The sequence below is a fragment of the Asterias amurensis genome, chromosome 11 (genome assembly GCF_032118995.1).
Source record: "Asterias amurensis chromosome 11, ASM3211899v1".
Taxonomy (NCBI): Eukaryota; Metazoa; Echinodermata; class Asteroidea; order Forcipulatida; family Asteriidae; genus Asterias; species Asterias amurensis.
Genome location: NC_092658.1, coordinates 18,358,903 through 18,385,707, shown reverse-complemented (window position 1 = coordinate 18,385,707; position 26,805 = coordinate 18,358,903). Strand labels below are relative to the sequence as shown.

At 38.9% G+C, this 26,805-nt stretch overlaps 1 protein-coding gene across 1 annotated transcript; it reads right to left on the bottom strand.

Moving 5' to 3' along the window:
- Positions 1-2,434: 2,434 nt before the first annotated feature.
- LOC139944622 (eukaryotic translation initiation factor 3 subunit B-like) lies at positions 2,435-26,195 on the bottom strand. The gene is made up of 16 exons (XM_071941679.1): positions 26,006-26,195; positions 20,686-20,878; positions 19,320-19,439; positions 18,282-18,339; positions 15,705-15,833; positions 15,085-15,242; positions 14,424-14,555; positions 13,496-13,609; positions 12,556-12,769; positions 11,722-11,917; positions 11,399-11,477; positions 10,829-10,967; positions 9,545-9,670; positions 8,800-8,877; positions 7,401-7,509; positions 2,435-3,568 (listed from the first exon to the last, which is right to left on the bottom strand). Exons 1-16 carry the CDS (start codon positions 26,157-26,159, stop codon positions 3,465-3,467), a joined length of 2,103 nt encoding a protein of 700 aa, XP_071797780.1. The 5' UTR covers positions 26,160-26,195; the 3' UTR covers positions 2,435-3,464.
- Between the last annotated feature and the right edge of the window lie 610 nt (positions 26,196-26,805).

Here is a 26,805-nt window from a genome sequence, read left to right as displayed (position 1 = left end):
AAGGGGTTAAACTTGTTCTTTTGACTGATTTGGGACCATTTTATTTTTCGGCCATTTTTTAAAAATGGGTCTTTTTGAGCCAGGATTTTCGGTTTAAAAAACTGCAAGGGGTTAAACTTGTTCTTTTGACTGATTTGGGACCATTTTATTTTTCGGCCAATTTTTAAAAATGGGTCTTTTTGAGCCAGGATTTTCGGTTTAAAAAACTGCAAGGGGTTAAACTTGTTCTTTTGACTGATTTGGGACCATTTTATTTTTCGGCCAATTTTTAAAAATGGGTCTTTTTGAGCCAGGATTTTCGGTTTAAAAAACTGCAAGGGGTTAAACTTGTTCTTATGACTGATTTGGGACCATTTTATTTTCCGGCCAATTTTTAAAAAAATTGTCTTTTTGAGCCAGGATTTTCGGTTTAACAAACTGCAAGGGGTTAAACTTGTTCTTTTGACTGATTTGAGACCATTTTATTTTTCGGCCAATTTAAAAAAATTTGTCTTTTTGAGCCAGGATTTTCGGTTTAAAAAACTGCAAGGGGTTAAAATTGTTCTTTTGACTGATTTGGGACCATTTTATTTTTCGGCCAATTTTGAAAAATGGGTCTTTTTGAGCCAGGATTTACGGTTTAAAAAACTGCAAGGGGTTAAACTTGTTCTTTTGACTGATTTGGGACCATTTTATTTTTCGGCCAATTTTTAAAAATGGGTCTTTTTGAGCCAGGATTTTCGGTTTAAAAAACTGCAAGAGGTTAAACTTGTTCTTTTGACTGATTTGGGACCATTTTATTTTTCGGCCAATTTTTAAAAATGGGTCTTTTTGAGCCAGGATTTTGGGTTTAAAAAACTGCAAGGGGTTAAACTTGTTCTTTTGACTGATTTGGGACCATTTTATTTTTCGGCCAATTTTAGAAAATTGGTCTTTTTGAGCCAGGACTTTCGGTTTAAAAAACTGCAAGGGGTTAAACTTTTTTTTTTAACTGATTTGGGACCATTTTATTTTTCGGCCAATTTTTAAAAACGGGTCTTTTTGAGCCAGGATTTTCGGTTGAACAAACTGCAAGGGGTTAAACTTGCTCTTTAAACTGATTTTTAACCATTTTATTTTTCGGCTAATTTTTTAAAAAGGGTCTTTTTGAGCTAGGATTTGCGGTTAAAAAATCTGCAAGGGGTTAAACTTGTTCTTTTGACTGATTTGGGACCATTTTATTTTTCGGCCAATTTTTAAAAATGGGTCTTTTTGAGCCAGGATTTTCGGTTTAAAAAACTGCAAGGGGTTAATTATGTTCGTTTGACGGCTTTTGCTGGGCAGTGGTTTAGCTTTAGCATGGAGCATAGAGTAAGGACCAGTTGCATGGAGGCAGCCCCATGGAGTTTATAAGGAGCGGGACGTCATGGCGACTGGCTTTGGTCTCAAGGGCAAGTAATTATGCCATTAGGGTGGTTCCATCAGTCCCTTTCAAAGGGCAAACAAAAGTTAAGTTTAAAGGAAAACAACACCATCATTCGAGAGGGAAACCTGGAATTGATAAAGGTAGGCCCACTCTATCCATGCACACTGCTGACTAACCATGGGCTTGGTTATAAGAGTTGTCAACATTGCAAATCCCCGAGTGAATTGTCTTGTGAATAAAGCTTTGTTTCTTCTTCTCACGTGTGCAGCAACGTATGCAACAACGAAACAAAACAAATGTCAAATATAGTCGATGTCTTTAACAGTCAATCCTTCCCCATGGGGTTCTTATTCGTCTATTACAACAATCGGGTCGCAGTAAGGTGCTTCTGACTTTTAGCAATTTACGTTTAAAACAGTTAAGATCAATCCCATCTCTTTGTAAAATTGGACCGTATTTCTTTTCCTGAGCACTATATTTCTATTTAAGACTCTTTAAAGAACCTCAACCCAATGAGGATACTTTGGGAAGCAATTTCGCCATCAAGTACCTTTTCAATTGTACACAGGATGGTTCCGAAAAAGCGCACTTTAGAGAAATGGAACACACCATGAATCATGCATGATCTGAACATACCTGGTATTAAACGCAGTGGACACGTTTGTGAGTCTCACTTGGTGGAGGGTGTATTCCAACACTATGCATTGAATAACAAGTCTGTGAAAATCGACTCACTTAGTCATCAAGCAAGAGACTAATGAAAGACAAAACACCCTTGTGGCAAAAATAGGTATTTTTAGGTATTCTTTCAAATGCCTAAAAGACACACAATTTTGTTCATAAATTTGAGTGAGAAATGACCTCTTTCTCAAAAACTCTATAGAGGTAGCCCTTTCTCACAATGTTTGCTCGTTACCAAGCCGGTTAGCAACTACTTTGAGTAATTACCAAGTGTCCAGTACCTTTAGTAAGCGGCTCAATGAAATTAGGCCATGAAGCCACAGACACACATTTAACTTCAGTTAAAGAATGTGATTCCTTTACAAAATGTTTGTCTACTTCTACTAAGAGGTATTTTATTGAGGATCAAGACAACCTGAAGGGAGAGGGATATATTCCATAGAAAGAAGTCAGTTCATATCCATGAGGTAAAACTTGACAACACAAGAGCATCAACAATCTGAAACAGGCACTGTAGCTTTCCACAACCTTTGAAACCGGCTTCGTGAAGATCTGGGTTCCCCCTCTGTTAAAAAAGACTCTTCCATTGGAATTCAAAGACAAAATATCCCTGGGTCCCTGAACTTTTGAAGAACTTAAAAATGGTGTTCCAAGTCCTGAGAAACGACATTTTGGGTTCGGCTTTAAGTTATCGATGCCTTTATACTTCGGCATGATTTCAAAATCCGATTCAATTAATTTCAAAATTGTATATGACCCAACTTTTCGATGTCTAAAAGCAAGTTTCAATTTTAACAAGAAAAAGGAATAGTTTAGTCTAGTATTTAGATATGTATGCTATTAAATATCCTAAGGAAGTTAGCTACTTGTAGTGACCCTATCAAAAAGGGTAAAATTGTGTCCTTAAAATTTACTTTCTATTAAGCCAAAGAATAACAGTCAGACTCGGAGCTCAACCTCAACAATAATGCAGAGATTGCGCGTGACTTTTAAGGCTAGTACAATTAAAGATTAATATTAAACAAACTTCAATAAAATCGATCTTACTTTTCAAGCAAAAGAGCTTATCCGAATTCCCCTTAAATGCTTATCCCTTCAATATGATGACGTACATATACGAAAGTTACTACCACAGACGACTTTCAAAAAGCAATCCAGAGGCAAATGGTTACGTCTCTCCGAACCAAAAGCCACACAAAACAACAAAAGAGCGAATAATAATAATCCAACACGATAAAATTTATGTCCCTCTGCCGCAAAAACAAATCTCTCGTCGGTTTGCAGATGAGCAAGAAGAAATTGTTCAAAGTAGTAGCGAGAATGGATGGAAAATCTCCGCCACTAGAGGGAGACAGAGAGAGATTTAAACGGGTACGTGTCTCGGAAGGCGGCCTGAGGATTACTCGTATTCGAATTCGTTGACTTCAAGGATTTCTTCACTTACAAAGAACTCGACCACCTCTTCCTCTTCCTCGCTAGCATATATGTTGTCCGTGTCTACCCCTGGTGGGAAATAAAATAGAAAAACGGAATTGACGTCAGAGCTTAATTATATGTTTCAAGGTTGTAGCTACCACGGTCGGAGCCGGTCGGCTATCACCGGCCCCAGCTTTTGCCGACCGGGATCCAACAAAAAATATCAAACTCCGACCGGCATAAATTTATGTAAAACTGTTTTAAATGCCATTGAAATAAGTAAAAAATAAAGAAAACAATCATGTAAAACTCCTAATTAGATGTGTATTTTATTTCTGTAAAAACAATCAAAACAATTTTCTCTCCAAAACCGCGATCTTCTCCGTGATTGTTGCTTAAAAATAAGCCGCTTGAATGCTGCGAGTTCATGGAGTACTAAAAAAAGCACGCACAATCTCCGGCGTGCGTGGTGTATCCATGATGCACAAAACCACATGGTAATACTCACACGGTCGCCCACTGGTTCATGCAGCATGCACAGCACATAACACACACAGTCCGAAGTCCATCTTAACCAAGATTCCGCACGCTGTGATTGGCCATTGATGGCTGTTAATAAATCCATATTCATGATCTTCTTGGCTAGCCTTCTTCACAACACACGCTCACGAACGGAGTAAAGAATTGGCGAACGTTGCGCATCACGCCTGCAGACTGTATGCACAATGCACAGCCTTGGAGGAATTCTAGTAACATGGACAACTTCTGCCAACAGAGGGCGTTGCGGGCCAAAGTTCATTGAATTATTTCTCAATGTGTGTTGTTGACCGATCGTTGATTCACGAAGATTTTGTTGCAAACAGAGATCAGAACATGTTCAAAACAAACAATTCTCAAACAACAAGTTCATTCAAATGGTTGTTGATAGTTTAGGGCATAAATTAAGAGATAAAGTCGTCCAATTTTAGGGACTTCACTTCCGTGTTTTTTATATTTTTTTGGTACCATACAAAAGTGAAAAAACCTGCGGGCGATCAAGAATTTTGGTTGACTCGCCCGGCGGGCGGTTGAAAACAAAGTTATTCTGATGGGCGGACAATGTTGGTGGAGTCGTCGAAGTTGCATTACATTTTTATTTAGAATGTTATTAAGATGATTTTCCTGTCTATTAATACTTGTTGAAAAAAAAACCGAAATGACAAGAATCAATTTTTGAGTTTATTGAATGCACTTCGTTGAGAAATTGTCAATGAATACAACTCAGTGAAATATGGCTTTTCTATTTTACTAATGTGCTCCTTTTTGAAATGGAATAGTCTAGATTTTGCGACAGTGATCGGACATGTGTCCCGTCATCCTGTGTTTCTGAACTTGTCTCTCCACTCTGCATTGCCTTCTGAATGAATATATGCAACTGCAAGCTTTTCAATTGATAAACAGAATATTAATTTTATTTATTTTACCCTCACATTTTACTTTAAAGCCATCATCAGGCATGAGAATGGGTGATGATAAAAAAAAAGGAAAAAATTCAGTTGATTGGAAATGTCAATATTCCATCATTTTTGTGTGCGAAGCAATATTCCATCATTTTTGTAAGTCCCTTACGGCCGGGGTCCAGGGCCCGCTTAAGGGCCCTGGGAGCTCTGGCTATTTTAGAAGCTCTGTGGTGGTCTCTAATGCATTTCTGGCACCTATTTTTCCAGGTAGAAGTGAGCTACTTTTGTGTGATTTTTCCTTTTTTATTTTTTTATAATAGGTTTAAGGGAAAATAAAATGTAAAGCTCACACAATTCAAACAATTTTGGGTTCGCCTGCGATTTTATTACAATTCCGGAAAAAGAAAGGAACAAAAAAAAAAAAAAAATTATCCCTTATTTCTGCTCTTGAAAATGCTTTTTTTCTCACCAACAACCATTTTTATAGGTTCTTGATTTGAAATTCGGTTGCGTAAAAGAAATTCTTTTGCAGTTAAATGTTTGTGATTTTAACGATCCGTCGGCGACGCACATTTTAAAATATATATAGGCCTATATACTTGGCGAGAGCGATGTGTTTTTGAGAAAGAGGTTGTTATTCAGCATAGGGTATAACTGGAACGAGGTTGAGATTAGACCCCAACATAGAAATAGAACCAATGAAGAAAGCACGTCGTCCGGACGCACAGTGTGTTCGCTGGTTCCCAATATATCTGTCGCTGTTGTGAGGCAATAACAGGTACCAGTTTCCCATGGCCTGCCGGCGATCTCAGATTCGTGCCGCGCCGCTCATTGGTTCGTGTACAAACCTGCACGTACACAGTACACATGGTGCAAACACGTGCATTGTTTTTTTCAGTAGACTTTCAAAAGTCTCCACACGTGTTATCTTTGCTGCAGCAGCAAGCGCATTACACGCAAACATTATTGAACCGTACCACTATAAACGAACCAAGGAATGCGGCAAGTTTATACATCGGTCGCTGCTGCTCCATTATGCATGCGCGATGCCAGGAAGACCACAAGCCGTAAACTGAGCCAGTTGCTGGACGGCAATTTATTGTTTAGGTGCCGTTTTTTCATGAACGCCGTACGTGTGGATCCGCGATAAGAACAATTACAAAGGTAAACTGGACATTGTCTGACTAAAGAAGAGGGATTAGAGAAATCCAAATGTATACCCCCCAAAACCTACCCCCCGAATTTTATAGCAAATTCACATTGAACTCGGAGACCACATATTTTGAAGTGAAAAATCCGGAATTCCGGAAAAATCCGGAAGATTCTCATGCCTGCATCATACACTTTCGGTAAACAGTATTGTCCAAGTCCCACACTTCGTGTATCACAACTTATATATAAAATAACAATCCTGTGGAAATTTAGGCTCAATCGGACATCGGAGTCGGGAGAAAATAACGGGAAAACCCACTCCTGTTTTCGCGCCTTTCGCCGTGTCATGACATGTGTTTATAACAAATCCGTAATTCTCGTTAACGAGAATTTATATTGTTTTACTGTTTTCTCAAAAAGTAAAGCATTTCATGGACTAATATTTCAAGAGAAGTCTTTCACCATTACCTTCTGTAAACCCTGTAAATTATTTGTAAATCTGTGAACTTTTTTTTTTCTGTACCGAAAGGGTCCAATGGCTTTAAAACTTAATAAGTATTTATTTTCTCTGGCTCCCTGGACATGTTTTTTCCTTTGACAATGGCTATGTCAAGGCACAAATAGGCAAGAGAGAGCCTGGGCGGGAACCCATCAAAGCTTAAACAAAACCTAAAAATCTTCAGCTTCCAAAGACGCTGCCCTGTTGATCCCACCGGGTTGTGAGGCGCTACGCTGCCCCTACATGTACACCCACCCTCTCGACCATGCTCTCGACAAAATTAGCCGGCATCCAATTTGCCCTAGCTACAACCTTGATATGTTTATCGAGTATAAGCCTGGGCGACTAGTGTCAAAGTCACGATTATTGATTGCTTAGTCGAGTGGTGACTACCGTTACTCAACAACTTGGTTAATCGTGCCGCTACGACCACGTCAAAATCAGACTAATTGACATAATCCATTTCGCTTCAAAGTTGCGACTTTTGATTGCTAAGTCAACTACTCGATACAATCCTGCCATCACAACTACTACAAAAATACCTGCAACTAACTGTTTGGTGAACCACTTGTAACGCTCACGACTATTCACAAGATAGTTTACGTACAAGACACAATCAGACATCAGTCAAACAATCCTTTCAGTGTGAATTGTACTATACAGCGCCCGTGGCAAACAATAATATGCCAAATATGCCATGCACTGTTTCCTTGTGACTTGGAATATATGCCCAAACATTCAAAAGTTTGCTATTTATGTACAAACTGGGTCACATCAAGTGCGGATACTGGTCTTTTGAAACTCAGGAAGGTAGTAAATGCATTCTTACCGTCTCGTAGCTCCATACGTATGTGCCTGTTTTGTTCGTAGCGTTCCTTCTGGGCTTGGCGGAACTGGCTAAACTCATCCAGCATCTGCTGGCGTTTCTCTATCAACTCCTGTTGGCAGAATTGTAACAATAGTTTTATACACTTATTTATTTCATTTTAATATTTAATTTATTTATTTATTTAATTTTATAATTATTTTGTTAAGCGCTTGCCTCCATTTTATGGAATGGACACAATATAAATGAATAAATTATGAATATTATTATTTATCAGGTAGATAGAAAGTACAACAATGAACACTAATTAAGTAAAACCATTTAAAATAGGGCAATGAGCAATTAAAACACTGATTAAGGAAAAAGAAAAAGCTGGAGCCCAAAGGAATGCCTTTAAAGAAACACAGTTCCTGTCTAGAGGCTCCAGCTGGTCCTAAAGAGCACAACAAATTGAAATAAAATATATATAAATATACAAACAGCAACAACAAAAACAATACAATACAAATAGGTATACAAAATACATATACAATGGCATACAATAAAAGTTGAGTGCATTTCCAAGACCAGTCTCAATGAAACATTATCATCAAATTTAAGCAAGAGTTCACCACTATTGGCAAACCAGACGAACACAATACATGCAAAACATTGGATAATAAAAGCATTTGTATCATTTGTGCACTTCTGGATGAGGTTCTTATTTCATCCCTAACAAAATCTCTGTTTATGATTGGTTTAGAATGAGTTACATGACATGTCTTATTTGTTTTACTGGAAAGCCACACAAGCACATCTCACTTGTAAGCAAGCTTTACCCATTAAACAAAATTTACTACATCCATAGCAACTTTAATATATTTATATTTATTTCAAAAAAGCACATTAATTAGATTAAAACATTTTAAAACACAGCAATGAACAATTTAAATACAGGAAGGAAAAAGAAACAGCTGGAGCCTGAAGGATTGCCTAAAAGATCCAAAAAGTTCCTGTCTAGAGGCTCTCCTCTCCAGCCGATCCCAAATAGAACAATAAAATAGAATAATGGAAGTATAAAAATATTAAAGTATTCTAGCAGCAATAAAAGCAAAAACGTATACAAAATATACATACAAAGGCTTTCAAGAAAGTGTACTACACCCATACCAACCAGGGCACACAGTGTGTCTAGGTCCACAGTGTAAAAAACTGTATACATAACGTCCACAGACTATTTCTTGTTCCTTTTGGGGAATGATTTACTTCTTTTAAACAAAATTGTAGTGCTCTCGAGAAAATCGTGAAAGCCGAAAAAACACAATGAGAACTCACAACTCTGGTTACAGAACAGAATCATTTTGCTAATGATTTCACAGCCACTACTGCGTCTGGTATGACAGTGTCTATAGGATGGACTTACCTTGGAGGCCTTGGAATGGCTCATACGATCCTTCAATTCAAACTGCTTGTTGTACGTCTTCATGTTCTTCTTAATGTCCTAGAGGTAGAAGATAAGAATAAGAATTAGAACCTTACCGCTGGCAGCCATATTGTCCTCTTTATCAAACAATGTTACCAAATTGAGGTTCTGATGACAAAAAAGGTCTGGCCCCATTTTGGTTGGATAAAGAGTAATCACTATTGCTGATTGCACATAGGGGACCTGACGAAGATGGTGGCAGCAGGATAAAGGTAAATATTGGACAATAAATTACAATTTTTCTATGTTTTGTCTTTAAGCTTACACCAAGGTGTATAAAGCACTCTGGAAAAACCCCGCAGGCACATCACTCGGGTGGGATTCAAACCCACAACATTTGCATTGCTTAAGCAGATGTCAATTTTTCTGATGCATCCAAGGGCAAACAAATCAGAAAACAGACTTAGTTAGGATGCATATCATATTGAATTACTAGTTCTTATAAAGCGCATTTTACTAGTTCTTATAAAGCGCATTTTAAATAACCTTATCAATGTGCTTTACATTAGTGCCCTGGTAATTGGGAAAATAACATCCCTTTAATCTTTCTCAGCTCCCTGGGGAGTATACAGCCCGGGCTGCAGTAAGGCCTTTTCATACATAAAATCAACCCCTACCCTCGCAGGTACCCATTTGTACCCCTGGCAGGGTAGGACTTGTAACGGGTCCTGATAGCAACATTTACCTTGATTTGTTTGTCTTTAAGCAGCGATGGTGGACAAGGACGCCAGAGCAGCTGACAGAAGCGATCCCGGTTACATTTTTGCAGCAGACGACCCTGGAAGCTCCACACCCAGTAGGCGTTGTCGACCTGCAAACCCAAAAAGCAGATATCTAATGTTATGTTGCTCTCTTAAAGGCACTGTCCAGTGTTGGTAATTACTCAAAATAATTGTTAGCATAAAAGCTTACTTGGTAAAAAGCAATGGAGAGCTGTTGATAGTAGAAAACATTGTGAGAAACGGCTCCCACTGAAGTAACATAGTTTTCAAGAAGGAAGTAATTTTCCACTAAAATATTTTAATTTGATTTCGAGGCCTCAGATTAAGATTTTGAGGTCCCGAAACCAAGCATCTGAAAGCACACAGCTTCGTGTGACAGGGATGTTTTTTTCCCATTGTTATCTCTCAACTTTGACGACCAATTGAGTTCAAATTTTCACAGGTTTGTTATTCTGTGCATGTGTTGAGATACACCAAGTGAAAAGACTGGTCTTTGACAATTACCAAAGGTGTCCATTGTCTATAAGCTCATAAACAAAACAATGATAATACAAAAGAGGACTGAAGTATTCACATATTTAGGTAAACAGAGGTGTGCAACTCAATACATGGGAAAATTATGAAAAGCTCTACTAAAGGTTTTGTGAACGAATTGCTAACAATAAAGTCAATATACGGAATCATGTTCACTGGTTCCAGCACTGACTTAAAGGCAGTGGACACTATTGGTAATTACTCAAAAGTATTATTAGCATAAAACCTTGCTTGGTGACGACTAATGGGGAGAAGTTGATGGAATAAATCATTGTGAGAAACGGCTCCCTCTGAAGAGCCATAGTTATCGAGAAAGAAGTAATTTTCCACGAATTTGATTTAGAGACCTCAGATTTAGAACTTGAGGTCTCGAAATCGACCATCTAATCGCACACAACTTCGTGTGACAAGGGTGTTTTTTCTTTCGTTATTATCTCGCAACTTCGATGACCAATTGAGCTCAAATTTTCACAGGTTTGTTATTTTATGCACATGTTGAGATACACCAACTGTGAAGGCTAGTCTTTGACAATTACCAATAGTGTCCACTGCCTCAAGTGCCCTGAATATGATGACCATTTTGGTGAAAACCTTTAAAGAACAAGGGTTTATGCTGCAATTCTTTAAAAATAAGTTGCACATAAGTTGATAATACTTATGAACAATATGTGGAGGGGGCGTTTAGTATTTCTATAAATAAATTGAACCCTGACCTTGTGACTCCACCAGCTGACCCCTGTGACTACGTAGCGTCCAGTGGGATCCCACTCTACGTCTGTGGCCATGAAATGCTCAGTCATATTCATGACGGTCATGTCTGCAGCATCGATGAACTCAAAGGTGCCGTTCATACTGCACAAACAAATATATAAACAGAAAATTAGGAACATCTTAGCTTTCAAATTCAATGAAATACAGTCGTTAACAAATGGTAGTAATGGTTCTCTTTAAAAACCTTTAAAAAACCAGCGCGTTGTAACTTTTGTAAAGGCCCTATCATTGTTTAATTTGACATCGGCTACTATGGGCATTTTGATACAAAAACATGGCCGCTTCGGTCTTTAAAAAGTTGTGTATTGACCGGACTGAGTTGCGACATTAAGGGAACATTTTTTGGCGTCATCTGGTTGCTGGACACCGGTCCAAATATAGCAAAATTTAATCAGAAGTTGCCACAACTGTTTCAATAAACAGCTCTGGGTTAACATGGACACAAGCAAGAAAATGTTTGTCTCTGGAGTTCATCTGTTTGAGGTAAAAGGAAACCAACATTATCTACATACCTTCTTAGACCAGCAAGCACCACAAACTGACCGGTAGGAGCCCAGAAGATGGTGTTGGCCTGTTTTCTTTCCAGGCACTCTGTCAAAGAAAATAAAAAAATACTTGATAACCCTCATACTATGTGCGTTTATGAAGAATGAAGAAACCACTGAGTTCTCTGAAATTATTGTTTAGAGCACAAGAGCTGATCAACTTGGTCATACAGTGAATATTTTAACAGACTATTCAAGTTATTTAATCACCGCTTTTGTGATTTATACAAGGGCAAACAAATCAGAAATCAGACTAAAGTAGGAAGAATTTAATGTCTGTGAAAACTTACTGACGAGTTCCACCTTCCCCTTCTCGTGTATCTTGTAGAAACTCGCGGATATGCGCGGGGATTCCCCGTGGAGGCAGCAGAATCGGGAGCCAGTGGGTTCCCAGGCGAATGCAGTAATGGTCTCTTTGACCTCGACCTGATCCACAGGGATCTGCTTCTCTCTCATACGAAAAAGCTCAAAGTTCCACAGTGACACCTGGAGGATGGAATAACAAAATAACAAATATATCGATAAATATTTTGCAGTAACACCACGTGTATATCTACTTGCGGTACAGTTTGTTCTTTAGAGAACTGTCTTGCTATATATTCTACTACCGCGGAGTAGGTTTTCGGATTTGTATCTTGGGAGACTCCTAAGTTCTGAAAATAACTGATCTGCTTTTTAACTACTACCTGGGAAAAGGTAGCAAATCAGCCAGGACTACAAGTACTACTTATAGAGGATGGTTATTTACTTCACTACCGCAGAGAGAGTTTTTAATTGGTCTCAACAATTTGGCTAGCTTGCTCTAGTTATCGCCAGGAGACTGTAATAGATTTGTGGTTTGAAGGTAATATACAGGAATAATGGACCCCTCGTTCAATGTGCAGCGCACTCACACGCGCCTATCCTGTTCGCCATTGTGCGAGTCAGAACTGTGCACAAACATGCACAAAAGATTTTTCCTCCAAAAAGATGGAAATGTTTAACGCGCAATGTTCAGTCTATCTCCCCAGTGTACCCTTCTCCACATCCATTTTACATTCTAAAGGTTACTCTTTAGTGTGTAATTAACTGAATTTGTAGAGAGAAATGAAACAATACCCATGAAAGATTTTGATAGTCCTGACCTTTTTATTCTTGTTGGAGTAGCGGTCCACCTTGACGCAGAGGTAGTCTCCCTGTTTCTGCCAATGGATCTTGCAGTCAGCGACGTTGAACAACGTCTTGGCTCGGAGCTCCTTGCGGGAGGGGATTTCAACCAGGGTGACCCTAGCCGGGCTTTCGCTCACCTCCGGTACCCAATAAGCCAGGATGTTGTCGGCTGGGGACCAGGCAAAATCCCTGTGGATGGAAACATGGGTTAACATGGTGTTACATTGTAGCTAGATAGACGACTCTTTAGAGACACTGTTACAAGTAGGACTAGTTACAAATTTAACCCATCCGGGGGTGGGTTTCACAAGACTAGTCTTATCCCAAGTTAGGACAAGTTACTTAGGACTAGCCATATGTTTTTTATATCTCCTAGGACTAGTCCTAACCTAACTCTTTGTGAAATAGACCCTTGGCCTAATAGGTTGCTCCAGTAAGGACAAATCAGCTTTTCCTTACTCATGTCAATAAGAGAACTGTACGTGAGTATTGTCTCGACAATATGGGGGAAGCGAGAGTGAATCTCATGATTGTGGGTAAATAATCTTTGAGGGCAGCAAATATAAACTGGTAATTTTTGACAGTTCGAGCATAACTCGTTTCTAAAGTTTCTGTTTGTAAACGCTATTGCCACCTAATAAACTTGGACGGATTCAACATTCGAATGACTCGCCATGTATTTGGCTGAAACTACTGGAGACTGTTATTGTACCTTACTTTAAAATGTCTAAATATCTGCGCAACATTGACAAAAACCCCAGTTCATATCCCTTTCATTCAGAGTCCTTTGTTTTGGAAAGCGGGACCACATCAATCAAAACAAACACAAAAGTCTCAATTTGGATCGCATAAAAGCTTCCTAGTTGGAAATGAAGCTGCACAACCCATCTCTCTTGCGTGTGACCCTTGACCTACCTGATATCCGTTATCTTCATACTCTTCTTCTCCAGTAATCCAAAAGATGGCGTTTCATAGATGCTTAGCATGTCCGTAGATTGCTTAGCGAAGTACTTGCCGTCATGACTCCACCTGGAGCGCACAATCAGACAAATATAAAATGGAATTTAAAAGAAGTAAAACTTTAAAATTTTAACAGATTTTTAAAACTGGGCCCATGTTTTTGTTACACCCTTTTGTGATGTTGGACACAAATGGTCATCCCTGATCCATGTGCCATTACAGGTTAAACTTGCATAGTTGTGTATCCATTTTTAAATCAAATTTATGGTAAAAATTGATTGAGTATTAGATAGTTATTTTTCTTTAGTCAAGGAATTTATAAAACTGTTATAGACTGTGCAAGTCTCACATGAGCTCAAATTTGGTTAGGGCCACTTTGATCCCCTGTATATGGCTTCAAGGAAACTCGCGCATACCCTTAAAAGCCATGTTGATAACATTAATGGTCAAATAGTAGGAGGGTTAAAAAAAAGGTATTTACACACAAGGACACATTCTGCATGGCACCTAGACTTAATTCCCAAATTCTTAAAAGAAACGGGCCAGTGAGTCTGAGCCCTCCTTATTCTAGGCCTGTAACCTACAAAACATAACAACTCAGGAGAGTTACAGACTCTGTGCATCACCAGAAAGACAACATAATTTGGGCCATTTCTTTCTCCATCGGTGATTGCTTATTCTTATTTCAAGAAAATTTAAAGGCTCAAAGAGTTTTTTTTAAACAGAGACAGAACCAAACTTCAGTGATCTGGAGGACTATGTTGAAAATGTGTGAAGGATGTCAGTAAATTGTGGTTTTTCTTTTGCAATTTTTGTTCATACCAATTATCTGAATGGTTGGTTGAGGAAAAAAACTGAGAAATTCCATTCATGCATTACTCACTTGAATATCGGCCAGTGTGCTGCATTCTCACAGTGGAAACCTCTCTTCTTCTTGCCAGTGAGTACATCCCATATAATAATGGCTTGAGGCTCGTCTCTCATGTCAATCAGTGGGCTGAATGTCACAAGGTATCTGAAAACAAAAAAACATATTAACATATAGTACAGGAATCGGAAAGGAGAATCATTTGCTCTGTGAAATATTCCCCTTTGAAATGAAGTCATTCTACAGCTGACTTCAAACAATGTGTTTACCTACTTTTTAGCATTGTTTGTCACAATTTTTTTTCGGACTCACACAATATTAGGATGTATTTTCACCATTGCATCAAAATTTTAAGAAGCCATTCGACCAGGGGGTAACATCATGGCTGTGCTTTCCAGAAGCAGAGAATCATTGATACAGAAGCAGGACAATTCACGCTTATGTCAAGTGTATTTCACAGATAAGCAGGGAATATTAAGGCAGTGTGCCTGCATACTCAACTTTTCTTGTCATTCTTTACAGAAATTCGTTTGCCCCGTAAGCACAGAATGGTGATCATTGCACAGAATTTGACGGTAAGCAGACCCATGAAATGTTGCCCAGCTGGCCATTGAACCAGGCCAGCGGGGCCAGCAGACCATTTATAAAGGACAGTTTACCTGGACACACGACTTACCTCTCACAGGGGGAGAAATCAATCAGCTGAACGCCGGGGTGAAGAAACTTCTTGATCTGCTCAAACTTTGGTCCTCCCCACAGGGCAATACCCCTCTGGTGGAAGGTGGAGAGGTAGGTGCCTTGAGGTGACCACCTTACATACGTCTCTGTCCAATGCTAGAAATAAATAAATAATAATAACAATAATGGAAACTCTTAACGCGCTCATGGTGTTGCTTTACAATAAACGCCCTAAAAGCAATTAGGCCTGTGCTGGGCAATCAGATATCAGGGTACACAAAAAAAGGCGTCAATATCCGAATCCATTTTATTGGTTCCATTACCCGAAACATGAGGGGAACTTTTCAAAATCGTAAGAGTCAGTGAGAGGATTTAAAAAAAAATTCATAAACATTCTAGATGAATAATAAAAAGGGTAAACATAACTTAGTTCTTTTATATCTTGACCTTTATGGCGCTAAAATGAAGAATGAGCTCCGAAAATGCTGGCAAACAAACGCAAAGAACTTACTGCCCACAGGTTTTCCAGTTTTGTACAGCACTGCACGTTTGAAATATAAAAAAAAAACAGCTCAGTGAAACAACTTGAAAAACAAGTCTTTGATGATGTTCTCTTACCTTTCGCTCTTCCACAAGAGTGGCATCTGTGGAGGAGTTTGCAAAGATGGAGGTCTTCTCCCCACCGTCAAAGATGACGCTGTACTGGTCATTGCAGTCTTGCTCCTGCAGCCAGGACCTCATGTTGCCCTACAAGAGCATCAAGTCAAATTAAGAAGGTAATGAAAGGGACTGGACACATTTGGTAATTATCAAAGACCAGTATTCTCACTTGTTGTATCCCAACATGTGCATACAGGGGTTGCCCTTAACTTTTTTTTCAACTGGCCAGCAGGACCAGTTGGCTTGATTTTTCACTGGTCCGCCAGGTTTTTGACTGGTCCGTCAAATTTTTTTATATGTTTTTTTAACTAAAAAAATACTGTTGTATACCAACTGCTCGATTTTTAATCGCCGCTATTTCAAAATTCAACATGAATTGCAACGTCAACTTAACTGCACTGGAAGCCATACTTTATTTATGTGTACCAAGTTATTGTGTTCGTAAGGGGGCTCACTAATTTGAGAGTATTTTTTCTTTAAAAAAAGTAATAATAATCTTATTAAAATTAATTTAAAAACAGGTCAAATTATTTGTGAGAGCAAATTGGAAAATTTAACATGATCTTTATTTAGGTAATTTTTTAGTCTACGGTTTATTGTAAGCATTGGACATCGAAGTATTCTCAAGTACGAAGAACATTTGTATGAATTTGTTTTTATTGTTTTACTTAACAAAAAAAACCACTTTAAAACCGACTGTTAAAAATATTAACTTTTTATGTATTGCCTTCAAATCTACAGTGGGGAGGGTTTACGTGCGATCGCTTAAGTTATTTTATCATGTATAAACATTGCCTGTTTGTACTTTTAATATTAAGTATTCATAAACACAATACATCGTACCGACAACCGAAGTTCCCAAAATCTTCCCACTTTCGTCCAGAAAAAAAACAACAAAAAGTAGACATCAAAATAGTTGCAACATCCATGGAGAAGCATACGGCGTTTTACGGTATTTTTTTAATTATGTGTACGGAATGGTCGGTGCCGTTGTCTGTTTTGTGAAGAAAAAATTCATTTAAAAGCAGCAAAAACAACTGCGCCTTTGTTAAACCATGGAGGTGTTGCATTCGAGAACCCAAGTATTTCTTGAAATTTGAACCTGCAAAAAAAAACAACGAAGCAACCGCGCATTATATTTGACCAATAAAACCATGGAGCAAAACTAGATCGCCCACCGATCGCCCGCAAAAAAAAACAAGCCCCAAATAACAAAAAAAATTAAGCAAAATCAGGACGGAAGAACCATACTAATCCCAATTAAATACTCCTTTTTGCTCATCAAGAGTATCCTAACTTTGTAATTTTTGTTCAATGAAGCCTCACCGTCTCGCTCGTTTTTCGTAAACACGCTAGACTCTTTTCCCCACACGGAAATCTGCTCCGTTGACGACGACGACCATGCTGCTGCTGACAGAATGTGTTTTGCTTTGTGGTCTTTTGTCAAGGCGATTGAAGCTAGTTTTGTAAGCTATCGCGTACTTTCACCAATAGAGGGCGTCTATTCTCACACTATCGAATATTCTGAAACGCCCTCTAGCGATCAATGTTTCTTACACTTTTTGGCACACGTGAACTAATACGAAGACTACAAGCATTTACGTTGCATGATGGGATTTTGCGCTGTGTGTACATGTGTATGTGTTATCGTGGGAAGTTTGCCAGCGTTCAGCGGCACTTCGGGTGATTTTTTTACGTTTTATCCAAACCTTGAGTGAATGTTTTTATGTTTTATTCGAGCCTAAAAACATTTAAATAATAGTCATAGTTCTGTAGTACCGCTGCCGATATTTTTGACTGGTCAGCCGGACCAGTTGGCAAGGTGTTTCAGCTGGTCCGCCGCGATTTCTACTGGCATTTGGCCAGCGGACCAGCGTTAAGGTCGAACCCTGGCATACAATAACAAGCCATTTCCACAACTCTAATACTACTGATGCAAAGAGGCATCGACTTAGCTCATGAGATGACCAGACTCGACTTTCTGTCCCAGAGCTAGAAGGAAGGCTGGGGATAACTCATTCGCCATGGCATGCCCCGCATCTCTGGAATGAGCTTCCTGCCAGTCTGAGAAAAGTGATTTCAATGCCTGTATTCAAAAGTCTCCTGAAGATATTCCTGTTCCACAACCAATCCTTATTAGTTTGTTTTGTAATCCTCGTCTCCTGTACAGCGCTCTGTTCTTAGTATAGCGCTATACATGTATTATTATAATTTATGATTACCATTGAAAACAAACACATCTAATTGACTCAAAAGCAAAATTGTCCGTTTCATTAACTATGGCCTTTTTGTAGAACAACGAAAAAGGTCAACTTTCAGAAACAGATAGGTGTGGTCAAATTGGCGCTGACTATCCAAAAGAACAATGAAGAGTCATAAAGCCAAACCACACCTCATTGTTCTACCACAATTGTAACACGAGAAGTTGCTATGAAATGAAGCACTTCTGCTGACTGAAATGTGGATATAAGGATAATCTTTGCTGACTGTTCAATAAAAATAATCAACACCATTCAGAAGATAAAATTTACTCACAAAGTCTTTGTAAGGCTCAGGCTTAGGTGGCTCCCATTTATCCTCAATCTGGGCATACCTAACGACAACAAAAAAATCACAATTTTCACATAGTTAATAGTGGCAGGTGCAAATATTTTGCCTTGGACAGTCCCAGTACAACAAAATAACACAAAATGAGTGGTTGGATTTTGATGGGTTGCAGAAGGTTAGGGTTTGTGTGAAGGTTGTGGGTGTGGCTTAAGGGTTCCTCGCAAATCCGGTTGGGGCACTGTGTCCTTTACATGATCGCCGTTGTTTTCCCTCAAATAAGTCCCTGGGTTTCCCTCACACATCTTAAAAACAATTATGGTCACGCCCCTTGCTCAATGGCACAAGTGTCATGAGCAGGATTTGTATCCACACTCTGCTGCTGACAACACCAAAGCTTGGATGCGGTAACCACGACTGCTCGGACACGACACGCCACAGGCTCTTTGATGGACAATTTGTCTGTGAGATATGTTGGAGCTGAGGCCTTGAGGCAACAGAACTGAGCAGCAACACGTTAAATATGAATTTGTGATTGTAACAGTATCAAAAAAATTCTCTGTAAATCACTGGGCCACTAAAACAGTGTAGAGTGTCATGGCCGAGTGGTTAAGAGCATCGAACTCAAGTTCTGGTGCATTTTCACCGGATTGTGGGTTCGAATCCCGGTCGTGACACTTGTGTCTTTGAGCAAGATACTTTACTATAATTGCTTCTCTTCACCCAGGGGAATAAATGGGTACCTGCGAGGGTAGAGGTTGATATTGTGAATGAAAAAGCCTTTGGAGCGATATAACTGTTGCCCAGGTTGTATACTCCCAAGGGAGCTGAGAAACATTAAAAAGGGATGTTATTGGCCCTATGACCGGGGCACTAATGTAAAGCGCTTAGAGAATTAAGTATTAGTTATTAGGCGCTATATAAATCGAAAGTTATTTATTATTATTATAAAACAGAAAACAAAAACACTGAAAACAATGTTAAATAACCAAATCTATTAAAATTAAAGTTTAATCAAAGCAAACTTACTTGTCTATATCTGAGAACAGGTTGACCGAGAACATGTGAGTCTTATCCAACCGGTATCCGTTCATCTGCTTAGCGGCTTCCATTGCGTTCGCCGGTGAGGAAAATTCCAAAAATATGAACCTGAAAAGAATGACAAGTCAAAAATATTTAAAATAATGACTTGAAAAAGAAGGAAAAAAACCATTCCTCTTCAGGCCTGATGCTTCCAATTGTGAAAGGTCAATGGGCACTGAGATATTTTCTCCTCGGTAAAAGGCACCTGAATCTGGAAGTTGTAAAGTTTCTGTATTATAAGAACATTTCAAGGGACACCAAGGCAATGACCAGGAGCCATGGAGGGCAGCAATCAGAACTGTGTGCTTTGTTTTTGAAAGGGCAAGGGCACCAAGATATTTTCTCTTTGGGAAAGGGAAATCTATGAGGAAACTGTGAATTTTGATTGGCGTCTTCCAAGGGCACCAAGGCAATGACCAGGTGGCATTGAGACAGTCGTCTGCGATGCCTCTGTGAAGTAACAGGCCTGGCCCTCATGAGGTATAAGGCCTGCCTCTACTTGTCTTTAAGAACATATGCTGATGCTGGTTCTTCAAAGAGGAACATGAGGAATGAATAGCAAAAGTTTTTCCCATTTGCTACAAGATTGTACAAAGATGATTTTTTTGGTTCAGGAATTTGTTTTTTAAATAGACCTTAACTTTCCCATAAAATCTAGCACACCGTTCACTGCTGTTGGACACAATGTAAGCACACTTAGTGCAATTATTGATTTGTATTATTCAGTTTGATCTTTGTTCCTCGATGGCTATTTGTGTTAACGAAAACCGATTAAGATAATTAAATTGAGAGCTAACATCGTTTGTGATTTAAAAAAATATATTTACAGCTGTTAGCAAATAAATGACAAACCAAACCACACCATCTAGCTGTTTGAACTACTCAAAATGATGATCTTAACATGAATAATTCACCTATACAAACTAAAGATGGTATTTATGATGCGATGGTCAAAACATATACACGCTCTCTAAAATGTATGTTGTGCAGTACACTAAAATACCTTTTAAAAACTTGACTTTATTCATAATTTGAACAAAGCTCAAACATTGTGAACAAACTCTAATAGGCATAGAACGATTGAAGTGTGCTTTGTCACAACATACAGGCCGCCCTGGCTGTAGTTAAAATGTTGAGACAACATAGCTGCTACAACTTGAATACTTACATTTTTTACAATATAAAAATATGGCGTATTGAAAACGTGGAAACCTCAAAAAACTTAAATTATTCTAAGGAAACCACTGTCTTGATGTGTGTTTGAGCTTTGCTCTGACTTTAAACTTCCAACTTTCAACCGTTGTTGACTTACCCCTTGGTGAGGCCATTTTCATCTGGGTAATGCTCGGTGATGATTTCACCAAACTTGCTGAAGATTCGTCGGATGACGTTCTTGAGTTTTGGCAGTCGGTCTTGACCGACATTTGGGATGTTGTCAACAACGATGACCGAGTCGCTGCCGATGGCTCGTTGAGGGCGCTGCTTCAGGATATCCCCGAGAAGTTCTAAGAACAAAAATTTTTGAGAAATTACTTAAATTTTTTAAATACAGGCGTTCTGATCAATAAAAACTGTATTTATAGACCTTTCTTTTGCAATCACAGCCGAGTTTTTGCCAACCCAGGTTGGAAAATTAGGAAAAGCAATAAATGCGAATCAAAAACAGATCACTACTGTTCGTAAAAATGTAAAAAAAACATTGAATACAAACAACTAATTAGGTCTATTGAAGGTATTTTATTACACTGGAAAAGTTGGCAGAAATCGTGACTTTGGTTAAAACATCTATTGAAATGATTGAGTGTTTTACTAATATTCAGTTGACCATCTTTGCCAACCAAGGCGATTTGTTTATCAACAAAAGAAAGGTCTTTAATCCGAGTTGTTAATGGAAGCTTGAATTTAGTAAACTTTTAGGTCCAATTAATCAATTTGTCCAAGAGTCAATCCTTTTTGTACACAATTCCGATACACAGGTCAGCACCATAATTTACAGAAAACTTCAAATAAATTTGAGAGCCTCTCAACTAGGGCCAAACAAAATAAATGTTGTGTTTACGGTAACCCGACCGACCTGAATTTTTTGCGGCCGAATTGCCGACCTCAAAACATTTTTCTAAATATTTTGTGAGTTGGTAAAATTTAAAATGAGAATTTTAACATGTTGCCTCACTTTAAAACTGTTTATTACGACTTACCAGTGTAATAATGCATTTTTGCAAAAATCATGGCGATATCAAAACTTGTGCACCCGGCCCACGCCTAGCCTAGCTTACTGTACTGCCACAATTTTTTCTGTGAAAGGTGCACGCGCCACCCGATGCCCGGCCCCGACGCACCCGCTGTGTTCACAGCGTACTTCGGGGCGATCCAATGTCACACGAAACGAAATTGGGCCCCTGGCAGCCGGCCGCACATTGGACACCACAACAAAACACGGTACAACAGTACAGTACAGCTAGCTGTCAGTGGTACATCACTAAACGAAATTGGGCCCCTGGCAGCCGGCCGCATATTGGACACCACAACAAAACATGGTGTAGCTGTCAGTGGTGTACAGCACGTGGGTGACCGGCCGCGTACGTTTACAACACGTTTTACACTACGGACAGACTGCGAATGAAAACTGCATCAAAACATGGCGTCGACGTCAGGCAGTTCTTCGTGCGGTAACATGAACAAATTGTTTAGCTTGAAAACAGAAAAGTGCCTCCATCAGCCAGCCAAGTTGAAGCTGGTAAACATCGATGTCAGCAAGACATTTCTCAATATTTTCGAAGATCACCATGGGCCAAACTTTTATCACGTTTGTGCTCACAACACACATTCAGATCAGATCAGGCTGACATTCAAAATAATAAGTTTGACCCTCAAAAGTGTTTATTCATTTTGCTATATTATTTTGGGGAAAATGTGAGTTGTGAGTTTCGGCTCTGTTGTTAATGTTATGGTACACCTTGCACCACTGAGCCTACTGAGTGACATCATTTTCACCCAGCAACCCGGAGGTTCGTCAGTCTGGGTAAAGTGCAAGTAAGTGTACAACAATGGAATGAAAAATGTGAACAAAATAACCACACCTCAAATTGAAAGTTGGTAAAACTGATGTCAGCATTTAAAACATGGCCCTGATTTAATGGTAAGATAAAAAAGTTTCCTTGTAACTTCTAAAGCGCTTGCAACTTGACCTATGTTATGTTTTTTCTAAAACAACTTATAAACTTTTATATTCTACCACTTTCCAACATGAGGGTTTATAACTTGATGAGTCGAACAAGGTTAGTATAATTCATGGTAACGGGTTTAAAATATTAACAAATAACTCAAAATTCAAGAACTTAAAAATAAAAATAAAATTACAAAATAAAATTATTTTCCTACCTACCTACCTGGAATTTTTTAGGGCCGTTACCGTAAACACAACATTTATTTTGTTTGGCCTAGTTTCCATTTATTGTTTTGTTTTGTGCTTACTTTGAGAAAAAAAAAAGGTAAATCGTGAAAAGAAACAAACTTTTGGCAACAATAAATTTATTATTTCTGTAATTTTTTGCTTATCGTCCAAAAAGGCATTGTGGTGAGGCGCACAAAGTTCCCATTTCATTCCCACTATGCCTGAACATTGTGCGAAATCAACCAACCATTACTTGCTACACCCTAGTCTTTTGCAAATAAATGAAACTAGTTTGTGATTGTGTTTAACTTTACAATAATGTGCTTTGAAGTTTTACATTTTTTAATTACTTTATTCACTGGTTTAATGTATATTCTTACAATTTCTTCTAGCTTTTTAAGATTCTTGTTTAATTAATTAATAGTATATATAAGTTTCACAATAACTAATTGACTTGTAGCAGGTAGGCCTGCCATAATTATAATTGCATTTATATTAAAAAAGAGAGAGGTTTTTCCCAGCATTGTTTTCAAATAAGGGCCTACATCTTCCGAAATCACATTAATTACAAAATTTGAATCAGACAAAAATATGTCAAGACTTGGGATAGCAGAAAATTACACTGTCAGCAGACACAGTAGCACAGCACAGTAACGTCAATGATTTTTGTCAGTGTCGTCATTCAGTAAATAGCATTGTTAGAGGTAGTGTGATATTTACATTTCCTATTCTGGCCTCACACAATAAAAGAGGTTTTTCAAATTAATGTTACTTCAACCTGTCATACTGTCCGAGCTTCCAATTACTCCTGTAGGTCAATAAAACTCTCTTCTTCTAATTTTTGGACATTGAGTGCGCGTTAAGGGATAGGGCGGCAAGCTTAACAGTGCAAGGGGTCTTACATTTTAACAATCTTTTTACCTCAGTCTGCGACCAGAAGAGCCTGCATGTTTGTTGTCTATTGAAACGCATAACTAATTAACGAAAGCACCTATGACAGTGGAGTTTGCACCATTGAATTTCTCCTCAGAAGAACTTTAATTTGATGTAAAACTGAAATTTATTTTGAAATAACATTTTTGTTATTGTCAATGCTAGGCCTACAGTAGACCCAGTAACTGGGGCGCTGTACTCCTTTTCAACAATTTTTGACTTTATCTGTCGTACTAGCGCCCCAGGGAATGGCACAGAATTTTAACGAATACCCAGTTTTTCGCGACACCCAGCCACAAAAAATGCCTCAAAATGACAAAAAGACCAAACAAACTAGCTCAAAAATCGCCTACTCTATTCTCGATACGTCTAGGATGTAACATCAGGCATTTAATTGTACTCACGATCATTTTTTAAACTCCAAATCGATGATTTTTAACTCCGCATCGTGGAGCGATTGACAAGTCTGCGATTTTCGGATGTGTATGGTAACGAAACATGGCGTCGCGTTGTGGGTGGATGTCCATCAACGGCTGTTTAATGCTACACTTGTTACAGGCGTTGCATCGAATGCTATACATTGTACACGGGGATGGGTACAGGCGCTGCAGCTAGCGAGTGCCCACGTGCGTTCAATCATGGTCAACGTAACTTACACGGTGCCGGGTTGTTGGAAAATTATCAGAAAGGGGGTGAAAGGTTCTCAGAAAGGGAATATTGTCTGAAAGAGGGGATTTTTCTGGTCTGAAGTCTGCTGGATGAGGCTGGATGGTTCTGGATGAAGTCTGCTGGTCTGGATTTTTCTGGTCATCGCCCCCCCCCCCCAAAAAAAAAAAAGGAAAAAAAAAAAAAGGGGAAAAAAGATGATAAATAAATAAAAAAAAAATTCTACAGTGACACTGGCAGCACTAAACATTATAAGAAGCAATTTAACCGTGCACAAAAATCGTAGGCCTAGATGAAGTACAGCGGTTTTTATTTATTTATCATATTTTTCCCCCTTTTTTTTTTTTTTTTCTTTTTTTTGGGGGGGCGATGACCAGAAAAATCCCCTCTTTCAGACAATATTCCCTTTCTGAGAACCTTTCACCCCCTTTCTGATATTTTTCCAACAATCCGGCACCGTGTAAGTTACGTTGCCCATGATTGAACGCACGTGGGCACTCGCTAGCTGCAGCGCCTGTACCCATCCCCGTGTACAATGTATAGCATTCGCTGCAACGCCTGTAACAAGTGTAGCATTAAACAGCCGTTGATGGACATCCACCCACAACGCGACGCCATGTTTCGTTACCATACACATCCGAAAATCGCAGACTTGTCAATCGCTCCCGATGCGGAGTTAAAAATCATCGATTTGGAGTTTAAAAAATGATCGTGAGTACAATTAAGTGCCTGATGTTACATCCTAGACGTATCGAGAATAGAGTAGGCGATTTTTGAGCTAGTTTGTTTGGTCTTTTTGTCATTTTGAGGCATTTTTTGTGGCTGGGTGTCGCGAAAAACTGGGTATTCGTTAAAATTCTGTGCCATTCCCTGGGGCGCTGGTGCGACAGATAAAGTCAAAAATTGTTGAAAAGGAGTACAGCGCCCCAGTTACTGGGTCTAGGCCTACAGTATGAATTTGATGAGGGATGTCTGTCGATCATCTCATCAGTTCATCATGTTCATGTGTTTTTTTAAGGTTTGAATTAAATTCATTCACTGGGGGGAAAGACGGCCAAGTTTCAGCCAAAAAAGCCTGCTCCTACGCTCACAAAAGGCTAAAAAAATTGATAACTTTCCGTACAGCGCCACCACTTTTTCACTAATTTTTACAATAAGGGATATCTCATTGAGGTAATTTAGATACTATAATTATTATAAAAAGTGGTAGCGCCATAAGGAAACTTTTCCCCAAAACATTGCTCAAAACGAACCATGATCGACTCACATTAATGGCCAAGGACTGGCTCAGTTAAAACGTGGGTCAAGGGTCACCAGGTCAATTCACTTAATTTTTAATAAATTAAAAATCCATGTTTTTCACAGGCAGACAGGCTTTTTACGATTTTGAGACATAATAAGAAATAGGGTCAAGAATACAGAGGAAGTCCGAGTGTTGTCGATTTACCGAGTTTGTAATTCGTACTGCGCCTTCATGTCATGAAAAACGGACAAGTTTATGGTCATGATGGTTGCACTTCTTTACTCCCACCACACTTCCTTGCAGTTGCAGTTGCAGTGTTGCACTGACTGACTTGTGACTTTGCGCGAAACATACGGTTAATTAGCATGAACAAAAATTACAAAAAACACTATTTACCATCATCTTTCACAGTATCAACGAAGTCCTCTGGATCGTCGAAGTTCGGTTCTAATTCTTCACCGTTCTGTTCGGCCTCATTGGGCGCATTTTCGTGAGATTTGTCCATTTTTCGACCTCCTTGTCGTTCTCTTTCAGCGCTCCCCTCCGCCATTTTGTTGCGCACATGGACATAAAGGCCCCCTAAGTTCTATACATTTTAACATCATTGTTAAACGAATCTCGGATATTGTAGAGGGCGCTGTGACAAGTTAGTGGTCCCTATTTTTATAATGGTACAATCATGAGCAATACACTAGAAAACCGAGACAGAGATTTTAGAAACTAAAATTTGTATTTTTTGTGTGAACAATTCCTTTGAAAAGCATGGATAAAATTTGCCTAACTTCCAATCAATGACCAAAGATATTAAAGGAGTTTCCTCCACGTTGTCGTTGGTTATGAGATACGATGAATGAATAAAAATTGACGATGTTACTTTATTTCCAATTTCCCTTTAAATTCTCGATAGGTGGGGGTGGTCGTAACTCGTCCCCAAAATGTCTTAAGAAAAGAATACGCATTAGAATAGCCTCTTTGTGCGTGCGGGGACGAAGTTGGATTGCGCAATAATGGGTTCGAGATTCTGACGTGCTACCTTGGCGCGCCAATTTTCTACACTGGCTAGTCTTGGTTCCAAGACCATTGGTGTTGCGCGGTCACACACAACCAACGTTCCGATTATGCACGGCAAAAACTGTCCACGCTTGTAATGAACGAACGCTAGCGGGCGCTGTTTCTCTGATTTACGGATCTCACCA